The sequence below is a fragment of the Trichoplusia ni genome, unplaced genomic scaffold (assembly GCF_003590095.1).
Source record: "Trichoplusia ni isolate ovarian cell line Hi5 unplaced genomic scaffold, tn1 tig00001897, whole genome shotgun sequence".
In the NCBI taxonomy this organism is placed as follows: Eukaryota; Metazoa; Arthropoda; class Insecta; order Lepidoptera; family Noctuidae; genus Trichoplusia; species Trichoplusia ni.
The window spans coordinates 1-15164 of NW_020800164.1; the positions used below are offsets into that span (position 1 = coordinate 1).

General features: G+C 42.7%; 1 protein-coding gene across 4 annotated transcripts in view; it reads right to left on the reverse strand.

Annotated features, from left to right (window-relative positions):
* Positions 1-13: 13 nt before the first annotated feature.
* Positions 14-15164, reverse strand: part of LOC113507385 (uncharacterized protein KIAA0930 homolog) — a 29430-nt gene continuing 14279 nt past the window's right edge. For 2 of the 4 annotated variants that reach the window (XM_026890243.1, XM_026890242.1), the window contains 5 exons: positions 11226-11366; positions 3312-3560; positions 2934-3096; positions 1326-1475; positions 14-1193 (listed from right to left, as the gene is read on the reverse strand). In XM_026890243.1, coding sequence (XP_026746044.1) covers positions 1153-1193; positions 1326-1475; positions 2934-3096; positions 3312-3560; positions 11226-11366 — 744 coding nt within the window. In that variant the 3' untranslated portion in view covers positions 14-1152. Of the gene's footprint in view, positions 1194-1325; positions 1476-2933; positions 3097-3311; positions 3561-11225; positions 11367-11587; positions 11954-11982; positions 13405-15164 lie in introns of those variants that run through there. The other 2 variants (XM_026890244.1, XM_026890245.1) reach the window with 2 other exon arrangements.

A 15164-nucleotide genomic window follows, 5' to 3' on the forward strand; every position in this document is an offset into this window, starting at 1 on the left:
TCTCGGCCTAGTATACCTACTTAAATCGGCTTGAAATTTAGGTATTGCAATTATTACCACCTGGTACATGATCAGTTAAAAGAGAAAAAATGACAAAACACTTAAATGAACAAAAAGTAGCGGAAATCACGATAACGATTCAGTTTAAAGTCAATTTCTATTTTACGCCGATTTACTGAATCGAAATAAATCAAGATATGATAAAATACTGCTTGCTCTTGAACAATAAACAAAATTTTAAGTCGCGGAGGCGTGCTGCCATTTTACACAGATTATAAAAAGTCGCTCTTACGAAAATCACTCTTTACGTGTGTGTCAACTTCTTTAAAAATTAGAAAGCTCTTTAAAGGGAACAAATGTGGTCTTGCATTATTTGCTGATACGGCGATAAAGACAGATACGGAAATAGCTTAATCTATTCGGACAAACAGACAGCGGATACATTAAGGTTGGGGTGCCTGTGTCTGTTTATATTTTTACCCGTGTGCAAGAGGGTTAGTTTTGCTTCAATTATTCGTGAAGGCGGTCACAAATTATCGCAGAATGGCAACGCAAGCTCTGAAGCGATCACCACGACATACAACACTCAAATACTCCAGAGATGCCACGAATATAAGGCATGGGCAATGGGCATTCCCTGCGACACAACATTACCATATAATGTGCTTCGGTTTGTCAGCTTATTACAGAAACTAACTATTTAACAACTGTTCTTGATCCCTTCATAAAACAATCAAAATATACCTAAATTTAGCTCAAAATACACAACGTTGAACCAAAAATAGTACGTTACTGTGGGAATCGAGTGAGTGCCTGTACTATGAGCTCTTAAACCATCGACATCTTGTTATTGTGGAAGTGGGACAGCGTTCTAGTCTGAGCAAAACTGCGACCCGCTTCCACAAGGCAACAGGTCAGCTCCTAGTTCAAGAGTTCATGATAAGCGGGCAAGTCGCTGGCAAGTAACACAATGAGCACTATTTGCATGGAACATATCGAAGAGTTATATATTATCATATAATTACATTTATATAAACCTGTCTTGGACAGCTATTATAAAACTTACGGTGTCGTCTCAACGGGTATCGTTTTCGGGTCGTAGTTAATAGTGCAGTGGAGAAGTGAGTCGGGTTCGATCAGCGGCGGCAGCCTTCAGAACGTCAGTACCGGCTCCTCGCGGTGGTCGAGGATGTCTGGGGGGCAGGCGATTAATTTTTATTTAATTTGGTTTGTCAAAGAGAAATAGACATTTTTAAATTGTATGGCGTCTCTTTAGACAAGCCTTATAACTGTGATCATGTGATAAGTAGAGCGGGTCTGTTTACCTTTCGCTATGGTCCACCAGGGCAGCGTGACGTACGTGAGGTACGCGTTGAGCGGCGTGGACTGCGCGCGCTTTCCCTCCTTCCACAAGTGGAAGGTCTGCGTGAAGCCGCGCATCGCCCACAGCGGGTTGTACGCGCCGTCGTCCAGCTCTGGAATACCACACATACCATGTTAACAATATCATTACTCAAGACAAATTATATTTAGTAAGTCCTAAGTTGTGAAATGAATAAAGTTAACAAACATAGGAGACTTGAAGTTGTGACGAAAATTAAGGTCACGTCCGGTCAAAGAGACGCGTTTTGTGGTGGTGATAGTGCTAAGATATCAATTGATGGAGGGTGGTACTAGTTCAGTTACTCGAGTTAAGCCGGTGGGAAGCAAGGCTAGGCGACGCGACAAAGTTGGTTTTGGTATAAATCTCCAGAAGTGATGGGCTTCAGGCATGGCGGCCGCTGTGCCTACAGCTGAGCGTGAGCTGTGGACACAGCGTGTGTGCGGCTGGGCGCGTACCGGAGCGCGGCTGGCGCGGCACGTCGCACCAGTAGTAGATGTCCGTCCCGTCCGGCGTGCGGCGCCGCGGCGGCAGGCGCGCGCGCCGGAACAGCGCCGCCGCCACGCCGCGCCGCCGCGGCAGCGTCACGTAGGCGCGCGCGCCCCCGCCCGCGCCCGCGCCCCCGCCCGCGCCCTCGCCCGCCTCGGCCGGCAGCTCCTCCGCGCCGCGCACGCGCTCGCCGTGGCCCGCCAGGCGCGCGGCCAGCTCCGCCTCGCAGGCGGCGCGCGGCGGCTCGGCCTCGTCCAGCGCGGCCGCGTCGGCGCCCAGCTCGCACGGCTCGCAGTCGGGGTCGGCGGGGGCGGGCGCGGCCAGGCGGCGCAGCGGCGGCGGCGTGGGCGCGGCCACGGCGGAGCGGCGGCGCGGCGTGACGCGGCGCAGGCAGGCGGGCGAGGACACGTCGCTGGGCGCGCGCCGGTACACGTCGCGCATGTCGGGCGCCAGGCGCGCGGCCCCGCAGCAGCGCCAGCGCCCGGAGGAAGCCTTTAGCGCGCGCCCCCGCGCCCCCCGCGCCCCGCGCCCCGCCCGCCGCGGTTCTACGGACAACAGCCACATGAGTGCCGGCGCCCGACGCCTCTACACTACGAACACGCTCAGAGCGACTACCGGCGGCGCTCGCGCGGCTAACTGACTGCTCGTCATGTATCAGGGCAAACTCCTAGCTGGCTTCCTCCGAGCGCTCTAACTATACGCGTTTCGTGAGTCAAGCTTCAGGCGTGCAAGCTATGCGTCGTGCATGAGAGCATGAACTATGGATACTAAAAACAACCGACTACAAGTTTGTAAAAAAATGCAATCTACATAATAAGCAACTACTTTGGTTGACACAACCGAAAGATACTCAAAAGCATGTGCTCAAAAAAACAACAATAAAAATTCTCTCAATGGAACATATTCGAGTCATTGACCAAGAACATTCAATGTCATATTAATTTATCCAATCAGATCCATTAAACGTCTTCATTGAGATCGAAAGAATTTCAATTTGCCGTTACGAATTTCGATTGTTATTGACACTGACATCAATGAAGAGTAATCAGTAAGTGTTGCTCACCGTCGCGCAGGTCCCCCGCCTCCACCTCCGCCAGGCCGCTGCCGAGCGCGTCCAGGCCCTCGTTCTCGGAGCGGCTCTTGTCGCGCGGCTCGCGCGGGTCGCGCGTGCGCCACCCGCCGCGCACGAAGTTATGGATGTTGGCGCTAGGGTCGCTTAGCCGCCGCTGGATAATTATACATGCTATCATATTGACTGTGATCGAATTGCTGTTAAATTTCTAGCACGTCGGCGTACCAACGAAAACTCAAAACTAATAATGAAGCCTAAACATTTTAAAATATATTTATGAGAAGAGGAACGAAATAGGTAGTTTATGTTTAGAGTACAGTACAAGGGTACTGCCCTCTAAGCCAGGCTCCTGCTGTGTGCGTTGCGTACCTGGTGCCTGTAGACGAGCATGTCCTCGGGGTCGTCCTCCCAGTCGGAGTCCCACATGTCGGTGGCGGCCAGGCCGGGCTCGGAGCTGGGCGTGTCGAGCCCGGCGCCGTGCGGCCGCGACACCGCCATCTCGGCGTGGCCCTTGCCGCTCGGGCCCTTCATGCGCACGAACTCGCAGCGCGCCGCCGTCTTGCCGCCCAGCAGACCGAATGACATGCGCTGCGCCACCTTCGTCGACAGAGACGTTTGCTGGAACATTACACAAAATAATAAATTCAATGTCTATCGTAGCCAGAGTTTCCACGCCGCTCAGATAGATGTCAGCACTTGCATAGCCTCGTGAGGCAAGATTTGTTGTTGTCGCTTTGTGCATTCGCTTGTTCAATTTAAATTCGTGGACGTCATTTTGTTTTAACTGAAAAGCTTATTAATAACATAGCGAATATCCCACAATTGGACAATAATGCAGTTGTCAATGAGAAATACATAATACCCAAAGACTGGCTGATTAGTGAGCACGGCATAAGAAAGGAGCTTTGTGAGCAGTATCGCGCAGCGAGTTGGCGCGCGGCGCGCGGCGGGGGCGTCTGTAGTGGGAACTTAATTGTTTATTTTTAGCCGCGTAGTAAACAAGCTGCGACGTCACCGCCAAACAGATGGCCGCACGCGACCGCTGCCAGGTGATAACAACAGCCCCGCTCTCGCACATACTGTATATTGTTTGATGATACTTGTGGACAACAACACCCATTGTTTTGGAATTAAAACAATTTGAAAAAGTATTGATGACACGTCACGAGTGACAAGCAATTTAAATGTTTTCAATGTTAATCATCATACACACCTAGTGATCCGGTTTCGACTACGGCATAGCTAAAATACCTCGCACTGGTGGAACAACTTGTCAATGTACTGATCACCGTAGCGCTGAGCGTAGAGTGTAGACAAACCGGTTGATACAGAGTCCAGTCGGGGGCGGACCTCCGGACGACTTCTATTTCGCTGTTCTCACATATATTTACATAATGGACTTAATCAGGCTGTTGCGCAGTATTCAAATAAAATTGAATTTTCGTTTTTAAAGTTGAAGACAAAGATTTCTGTAATAATGACGTCAAAACGTACATTTGAATAATCAAAAAATATAATTTGGATGTTTACAATATATAAATATATGGGAGTGATAAACATTTAGAGATTGTTCTCGAACGTTCGTGTCCTCTGGGGTGGAATGATAAATACAAGAGTGAGTCACAGCTTCATTTGAGTGTATAACGTAAAGTTATTCATTGACAAATCGAGCTCCAAATGTTTAATATTCGTCACACTCAAGTCAATATGTCTAGTAATATAGAAAATGTAGTACATATATGATTCATCGTCGGCTTACAAGTGGTGAGCCCTTCGTCAAAGACGTCGCTCGGTTGTCGACCCCACACACAGTTACCAACTTACTATTGTTCCCTCGTTCAATGTATGATTCACACATGTTAACACACACTCATTCAATTAAGAGAAAGCTGCCGCTGCTAATTAGCGAGATACAATTACTTACAATATAATTACTGGCTGTCAGTGCGTCCTGATTAGCGACGAAGCAGAGTTATTGTAGGTATTGTTAATCGTAAAACAGCACGAACTTAAAACTAGTTTGTGCGTTACAGAATGTTGGCAAGTTAGCAATAACTATATAGTGTTTAAATAGTTATAAGCTACAGAAATTGTCTCTGTATTAATGTCAAAGTGGCGGGCCCGAGAGCACTCGAGCCCTCTTACTGGAGCTACTCGACAGCGAGCCGCGCTGCGGAGCCGCCTCGAGTGCCGACACTAATACAACATCATGATTACTAAGCGCAATGAATCGCACTTGTTATCGGTCGACTGACTCCGAACATTTACATTTCACAACGGGCAGAGATGTTCTCAAAATGTTTTTGTCTAGGCAAACGCAATACATATTTCATATATTTATTTGCATTCCATAATGTTACAAAAGATGTTAAAGAGGCTTAAAGCTATTTAGTCTGCTTTGCGATGGCGCGATGGCGTCCCGAATCTAAGTAACTTGTTTTTGTTTCTGTTAAAGGATGATGTTATCATCCTTTGCTTTATTTGTTTAGTCGCAGAGTTAGTCCCGATTGAGGTTATTACTATCGGTCTGTGAGAAGAGGTTTCATTACAGATTCTAAGTAGGCCGGAGTTGAGCCTCCTGCATGTAAGCGTAACGCGTGGTTTCAATACGCCACTTTCAACTAATACCATTTTCAGATTTTCAGTATAAATCGTATTATAATAAGATTATTTGATTAACAGTGAATCAACAACAATTAGGAATACCAAACCAATGAACGTTGTTTTACGTAGGCCACGGGACCTCCAATAAGAAAATAGGGCGTGAAGTTTGAGACTGAATTCAGTTTAGGCTTATTAAGAATATTTAAAGCGGAAAGCTTCGAGGGGTGGCAGCGGCGCGACGGCTGTGTGCAGTGATGTCAGCGGCAGGAGTCAGGCCGCGCCGCGCGCCGGCACCCTCGCGCCCTACTTGTGCGCGGCGGCGCCACGCGCCCGCCGCGCGCCCGCCGCGCGCCGCGTCACGGACGACCAGACAGGGCTCTATTTATTACTGTGTAGGCACCTACTGTACTATCGGAACTTTCGTTTTTATCTATCACGCAGTCTTAACACGGCTCGCGTATTATTGTCAGTTAAAATTACACGTTGGTTAAACCTATAACAACCAATTATGAATCACAATGTTTGTAATATTTATAAAGAAAAAGTGTACCATACAGATACAATAACCGCTTGTACAGGTGCAGCATTTCAGATTGACTACTTAGTAGGTTAACAGAAACACAATCGTTCACGCAAACATAGGTAATCAACTGTTACTTAGTTTATTCAACTAAGTAAGTAAATTCAAATTATACACTACGGGATATAGGTATTAGGTATTGCTTTTATTTCATCGGAAATCTATAAATACGTTTTTGATTTTCCTTGCTTATCGATAAATGATTTGCGGCCGATTTTCAGCAATTAGTTAAATATGTCTGGAATTTGAAGAATTAAAAATTGAATGAAGATTCTATGCGGGTACCAGCAGGTATTACTAGCGTATCACGCAGTTATGATGGAAATCCAATAACTCCAGGTGTTTGCCGACCGGTGGGCGGTGACGTAATATGACCATGATTTAACCTTGATCATAATAGTCAAGGGAAATAAAACAAAGGTGTCGTCACAACCGCGTAGTAGTGAGTGATGCATTACGTTCAGTCTGTCGATAACAATCGCATTGTCTGTTGTAGCTCACCGGTCACCAGGAGATGCTGAGTGCTGTGAGTCACGTGGTGGCGCCGGCCCGGGCTCGCATTCACCAGTACCACAACTAGCACGCCAGCACTCCCAGTAAAACGGGTCCGTCAGGGATGCGTGGGCGGCGCCCTCAGTGCTTGCTGACGTCATATCTACAGCCTGTTCGCACCATACATAGCGATATTTAGACTGCCATTAATCAGACTCGTTAACAGCAAAAGTACTTACAAGAACACTTGAAATGTTGATTAATTAAAAGGATCGATTTAACGTCCACATATAAATTGAAACCAGCTCTTACCCGCGACTTCGTCCGCGTGATTAGGAAATAAGATATTTTCTCGTAATAAATCGTAACCTGCCCTTACCTTGCCCTTTCGCCTTTATAATATTAGTGGGATAGGCCGGATAGGTTCCAATTCGCAATGACCGGTCATCACTGGAAAGCAGTTCCGATGATACAGACGTCACTGCACGACAAACGCTAGTGAATAACGTCACCGCCACATTAAGTGTGGTGGTGACGCGCGCTCTGACGACGCGGCGCGGCGACGGCACGCATCACCCGCACGACGTGGACTTCCTTCCGGTCCTTAAGGCCCGCGGAGCGCACTATAACGGTCCATTGATGCCAATTGCAGCAATCTGCGAGCGACCTAAATCTTTGCAACTAGGCATATCCAAACAATTTTACACTTCTTTTATTTATTTAAATTTTCAGCGCCCAAACACTTTTTAATTATTTAACAATTTTATTTTAATATTAATATGGCACATTCGGGTAAAATAATGATAGAAACTACACAACTAAAATACTACTTTACAAAAAATTTATTCATTTTTTAATACAGCCTAACATGTCAAAAAAGGTGCGATTTTTTGTTGACATTTGGCTCTGACAAAAATGTATTCTAACGTAATACAAACTTATAACACCCCGTGGTTTTTGCGTCGGGGGTTAATAAAAGGAACCGCTACAGCCATAGACAGTCGGTTCCGGTGAAGCGTGCAGTGATAATTTAGGGTGTTGCGCGAGATGTATACCCGAGGCCCAAGGCCGGCGCCGCGTGACGTCAGGCGCCCGCCGCGACGCTATAGACGCACCTCGGGATCTCTGTCAGCATAAGGCGAGGGGATCTCACACGGAATACATGCCGACCACATAATGATGATGAAGATAATTATTCGACAAATTAATTTGATAGGAACAAATTTTCCTACCAACACCTATATGAAGTATTTTTTTCTTCGTTACTGGATTACAAAACGATTGCAAACATTTGGTAATACAATTAGCTAAGTCGTGTAAGAGCACTATTGTCGTTGAAGAGCAATATGTACTCCATAGTAAAGATTAATTAAATACACCACTTATGAGCCGATAAGATTAGACCATCGCAGAGTGAAAGCATGCTAGTTATGGTGCACACATGCGAGGTGGACACGTGTCTCTTTGGGTCCGAAAGTGTATAATTTTCTCTTGCTGTAGGTAAATCGTAGAAAATTACGATTGAACGTAGTAAAACAAGTAAAATATATGAAAAAAACCCTCGACGAAAGACAAACCCAGGATTATGATGCAAGATAAGTGAACGAATAACAGAAAGATTACGAGACACGTCACTACGAAATAAATTAGAATCGTAACAACTAAACACGGGCAGTATTTTAATTAAACTAAAATTATTTCGAGATTTTAAAACTATTACTGATCCATCACTTCAAGCGCCATTTCCATCCTGTCAAAAAGGTCAACTAGAGTAAGTATAGTGCGTCATTAAAATGCATTTATTCTGTGACGTAAAAACAAAGCGTAAAAACATAATTTGTTTATTGGTCAACCTTCACTTTAGATGGAACAAAAAATACCGCAAAAAGTCCTAACGATACTTGTCACACATAATTATAAATAAAATTATAATGAACGCCTGTTATTTCCGCAATTGTAATTGGTAGAATGCAATGTTAAATATATTTTTCTTTGGTCAGCTATACGTCACATCCTTCTCTATGGAAATAAATAACCAAACGTGGATTGCTTATCAAGTAGTTTTGTTTTCGATAATTTATTTGCTATCGTCATCAAAATCGCAAGATTAAAAAAAATACGTGATTATGAAGCGCGCGGACGTCCGAACAATCATGTCCTTGAATAACAAGTGTAGCACAAAGAGGCCGACCTTGTACATTACTCATTCGTACGCAAATTGCAATCAAATGATCTCCAAGCTTTCCGCGCGGACGAGCGCTAGGAAAGAAGGCTGTAACTGAGGCTTGACGCAACACCTTATTTTAGATCGATTCGAGTCTACGAACATCAACGACACACTATTCGGAATAATTATCCAATTCAAAGTGAATGACGTGTCCGCTGGCAGTGGCTGCCCGTGGCTGGCGGTGGCCAATAGCTGGTCGTTCCCACACGCAGTCGCGCTCTGCAAGTACTTGTTTTGGAAGAAGTCTCGCCGTACGAACGTAACGCGGTTTATAAAACAATCGTTGCACAACAACAAGATACGGAACTTGCCGCTGCAGCGCTGTAGTGTATCGCGGGCGCCTGAATATATTACGTACTGACAGGCGCAGTCTGAAACTTGCGAAACTCATAACTTTGTTTCTACTTACTAATAATTGATTCTCGTTGCCGAGAGAGAGCAAGAGCTCAAGCATTCGAACGTATTTAATTCCGAACAGTCCAAATAGTTGAGCCACTACACGTGGCGTCTGTACTATTTATACTTCGTTGTCACTAGATAATTAGAATAGTCGAGCAATGTACCTACTCTACGTGAAGATATTACACAGATCAGTATTAGTTCATACTCCAAGCCCTAGATTATTTACAATGTTTTGGTCGTGACACGAGCATACTATAATCTACGTATGTCAATTCTTAAACACGTCGTAGAGTTAGATTAGCTGAAGTCAATCAAGGCTCAAGCTGATGTAGGTAAGTGTAGTTGCTACTGGGTGCTACACTTGCGTTCCATTAGTTCTTTATGAAGCACTGGTCACTATAACCACTGCGTCGTTAAAACCGTCATCGTATGAAACCGTCGAGGCTTGCTGCTAGGGCGAGTTATTTATTTACAGTTAAAACATGTAAATAACTCACGTACATCAAACAACTCTCCTGTTATACATATGTCTGTAACGAACGAGTCTTTCACATCTTGAATACGTTACACATAGGTGATCTAAAAAACTACTCTAACTAACGTAGCCTGTAAAGGGGGCACAATGGAATGCCTTGAAATTGATTGAGCTAGTACGGCTGCACTGCGCACAAACCATTCAATCTAGCACGCTACATACTGAGTTGTTTTAAATAAAGACAAAGCATCAACGAGTGCGACCGATTACTGCAGATTGAGAGTCTGCACATCTTATTAACATTCCCAATAGCGTTCGTATTGTCGGTTGGTCACGGCATTCGATATGGAGCAACGATATTATCACGATATCTGCAATAGTAACTTGATCTAAGCTGAAAATACATGGAGGGATACGAATTGATAGTATAATCTGTCAAGTGTGAGGCTCCGCTAAGCGACAGGGACTTGATAAGAGGGAGGCCGACACCACGGCGAATACTTCAAGTAAGATAACGATGAACATGTTCGCCATTTCATTCGAGAAAGTTCTTTTGAAATCGAATGCCAAATTAGATTATTTGCCGCTCATTGTGAAGACGCGATGAAAGAATTGGTCATACCAACAATTATAACACCATATTTTAATGTTATCAAATAATTAAACAATATATTTGTTTTGTGTCACACCAAGCACTGGCTCACATCACTGGCACTTATTGAGAACACAGCCAAAACATTGTTTCGTGCGTTCGCGGTTTATGGCAAGCATATTAAGAGATTCAGATTTTGTTTAGGCTCCGTAAATTTTATATCAGAATAGCTTATTTTGTCTCTTGCCGGGAACTTATAAAACAATCACATAAACCTCACGTAGTTCCGTGCAAAATTTTATCCCTTATTCCTAATATTGCCATTAGGTACATATACTACCACTAAAATATTTAAAGTACTTTTATAAATACAAAGTAATTTCAATATTCATAAGTATAGTATTTCGGTGACATGCGATGTGGACGGTACACACGAAAGCGCTTTTAATAATCCGTATCCGTCAATTAGTGGGCGGTCGCCATGACACTTGTTGCTGGACATGCGCCCTCCGACGCAGGAAGCGAACCTTCATCATGAGAACACATTCATGCGGGCTCTAGACAGGTCAAAATCAACATCAAACATGTTTGGACCAGAACGATCAAGAGGCTACGTATATAATAAAACATACGCCAAGCATTGGTGATAGCTAATCTGACGTCAATAAATAAATTGTGATAAGGCAGCTACATTGTTCGCACATGATAAGTTTTGGCCGTGAAAAGCACTGCCATGTTTGCGGATTACAAGGAGCCTGAAGAAAATAGTGCGGCTACACGCGGCGGGCGCCACATTGATGCGCGAACTATAAATTACACATATAAATCAATACAAACTATGTATACAGTACTTAGTCTAGAGCAGTTATGTGGCCAAAATACATGTCTGGCGGTCAGTCAGAGACGCTTACCCTGGAGTCGTAGACCCTGGTGAGAATATCGTAGCGTATGGAGCCGAGGAAGATGACGGCCTGCGCCGCGCAGCCGCGGCCGCGCGCCACCAGCTCCACGCACACCATCTCCCCATCGCGCACCACGATGTCGCAGAACACCTGCACCACACACACGTCATACACTTAGAACAATAATATAAATATAATATTCTACACAGGAAGGTCAAAAAATCCAGTAACCATATCCATAACTTCTCCAAGAATTCCAGACCAACATGTTCTCCTAACATAACTTTAATCTCAATACACGGTTACAGTTAGTGCATTCAATGTTCGTTTCTATTGTATAAGTACACGAATAACTATGAATAGATCCATACAGTAATCCTTAAGTCAGGCCTCGAGTGCGGCACGCCTCATTCATGGTATATAATCATTGAATGGTTGAATAACATGGTGAAACAATTCATCCGCCTGTTATCAAAACGAGGGTTTAAGATATAAATCAAATTGTACATGATATAAATGTTGTTGATATTCGACTTTTTTGACAATTTTTATACCGTTTAAAGAAGTAGTATTTATGGTATCCAGTACAACTATTAATTACTTTAAACGTGGAAGCAAAAAGGTGGCCCATTAGACTAGAAAGTAAGAATAAGAAACAATTCAAGTACTACATAATACGTTCACAACCGGTTGACTCATTTCCTTTCAGAACAACAGCAAATGTTTATTGAGATTAGCTTCATGTTTCCATAATTACGATAATTACCGGTTTGACAATTAAAGTGTAGTGTGTACTTCACACCCACAAGCGTAGTCGAGTATTCGCGGATACAAGTCACCGTGAAGCGATGATTACAGGCAAACACACTTATACACAGCTCTTAGAGAAGGCACACGAGCCAATTAACACCCAGCCGACAATCATGTGTGAATGTCACTCGTGACACTTGTCAACCAGCGCGCAGGAGACGCCGCGCGCGTTTATACAGAAAGTCATTGATGCACCAATATTCTAGCGATCAAGTGTAATCATTTCTATGGAAATACGGAATTCCTAACGCTAACATCTATCGGGTTATTCAGGCGTATTGATAAACCAGACTGGTTTGAATGAAATGCGCGAGACTAAAAGCACCTTTTTATTAAATAAGTACTAATGAAATCTTCAACATATTGTACGAGTAATTATTTATTTTCATTATTCCAATACGTATACAAATATTACTATACTTCGATAATCCGAAGCATTATATTATTTCATTAAAATTCTCTTATCAATTGCAGGTATCTAATCACTACTAATCAGTATTATTTCCCGTCGTTACGTATAATCTCTATGAATTACTCATGCGCCGTGGTTAGGTGCCACTGCACCGGCTAATGAGATATCGGCAGCTAAGCTGTTTAATTTAATTTAAAGACTTCGCTAATTCTTTAGCATAGTACGACTACGTAGTAACGCAGAGTGTGCGCTGACTCACACAGCAGCAACTCATTTCAATCCACAACTATACTGCGGCAACACTCGTGATGTCATTACAGTACTTTTCTGACTCGGTCATCTGTAATTAGATATGTTTATAGGGTAAAACCAAGAACGATCTATTTTAATAGCATTATGAGGAAATCGATGTCTTCTCTAACGGTCTTTTTAATATAATAAAATTAGAATTATATTGTACACGTAAGCAGTCCACGGCTATTTTAGCAAAATTATATGCAAATCACTGATTGACCATTGTCGTCATCAATAATTATTCACATTTACAAAAATGTTCAATTTACAAGACGACGGTATCGCCACTGAACGTCTTAAACAATGACCAACTACGACCTTACCTTGGCGTGTGCCTTCAGTTTCACACAATTTTAATACAATGATGAGATAACAATACAATGGCTATTAGTAGCTGTGCTGTGGCGAGCTTAGCGGTTGGTTAGTCGTGATACTGAGCAGAAGATAACAAGAGATGCTCTCTAAATTATTATATGAGACTGAAGCTGAAGTCAGACATACAAAACTGAGAGAAAATAGGCGCCGTCGTACCCACTGCTCTAGTGGCACGCTGACGTCACTTGCCGCGGCCGCAAGTCGCAGTTTGTTTTGTGTCATGTTTCGCGAGATTTGTGTTTGATAACGTGTTCACGTCAAAGATGACTTGAATTTAGCTAGTCTGACGAATCAGCCTTTTTTTAATTAGACCATTACTACTAGGACATTAATTCGTTTTGTTACTTGCACTAATTTATTAGTATTTCTCTATTTTTAAAACGGTAACGGGTGAAGTTTTTTGCCAGTTTTCCTCCACTGGAATGAAATGTTTGTAACACATCAATTTCTGTTCATTTTCAACACATGGAATAAAACAACAACATACAATAAAAGTATTGAGTATTGAAATTTTAAACCGCGCAACTAGAAGCAACAATGTAACGATTCAAAAGTTTCTGCTTAAGTATCAAAGTAAAAAACTTTCCATTTTATAATGGAATGTTACTCAGTTGATCAAATTATTATCAAATCGATTGCAACGAGGCCCAAAAAGCAGTGTCGATAACACGTCCCTTATCAGGCATAGCTAAGCTGATAAAATCATCTTTACTGATAACGGCAGTCATACTGCTGTAATATATTTTAGTACTATTTCAGTACAGCCGTATCCTGCGTTAATTTTCTTTCGAACACAACACAACACAACAGCTCCTGGGCCCCGATTCTGCTATTTTACAATGGCCGATGAATGAATGGCAATTAGGCTAAATTTGAAATTATTCGGATTTTCTTAAGCATCTTGCCAATACAATAATTGGAAGTTAATTGTATTGACCTTTAGTGTACCGCCCCGTACTGAATTTACAATTATTATGTAGAAAAATGTTTAAGAGAATACGGAAATTGTAATTTTAAGCCAATTTCATTCATTCATAGGACATTGTAAATAGCAGAATTGGGGCCCTGGTTTATTTATTGATGATGAAATTGGAAAGGAGGGCTGCTGCCCTCCTTTCCAATTATTCGTTTAAATTAGAATTAAAGCTTAAAAAAAACTATAAAAGCTCGATTCCCTATATTTTTTACTATCTTACATTGCCGATGTTACTACCCTTTACTATTTTATAAACGTTGTATTGTGTAGAGATTTATTGTAACGTAACATAGAACTAATTATACTTAATACGGTGCACCATCGGTACTTGTTCATTATAATTATAGATTTGCATGATCATTGTCACAGGAGTGTATCAACCCTCCGGCGCAGGTCGCCGCCACAGATAACTACCAGGTTAATTAGACACTAGGCCATGGCCTTTCTGATAATTAATTAAATAGTTTAAAGAGCAGACCAGTCTACACAGATGTGACAGCTGAAATAATTATTGAATTTTATACTTTGTTCATCAAAATGAAACTATCGTAACGCTAGGACATGATAATAACTCTTTATATTATTAAATTAAGCATATCATTCAGTTGAATACAACATTGACTATTGATCTGAATCTATTGGTGTACGATTAAAATACAATCGCGGCGTTATATGCAGAAATTCTCAAATGTATGAGTATAATGAAAGAAGTCAAAGGTTGACGCTGTCGACATCCAGTACAGGCGTGGTGCCATGCGCACGCGCAGCACGCACACATTTGTGATATCGTCTGCTCTTGGTTATACAGCAGAAACGTTGTTACCTTTTGAATCAAAATGACGGGGCGATGATAAACTACTTTGTGATTTGTGAGCCTTTCGTGGGGAGAGACGCTCTTGTAACAGAGGAAAGAATTCAAAAAAAAAAAATAAGGTAGGGATAACTCTAGAAAAAATATAGAGCCATATAAATTTTTCACCAAAGTTATTCTAGAATCTGGTGTAATATTGATTACATATAAATACTGCACTATTTGAGTACAATAAATATCAAATACACGGGAGGCATTAGAAAAATCCAA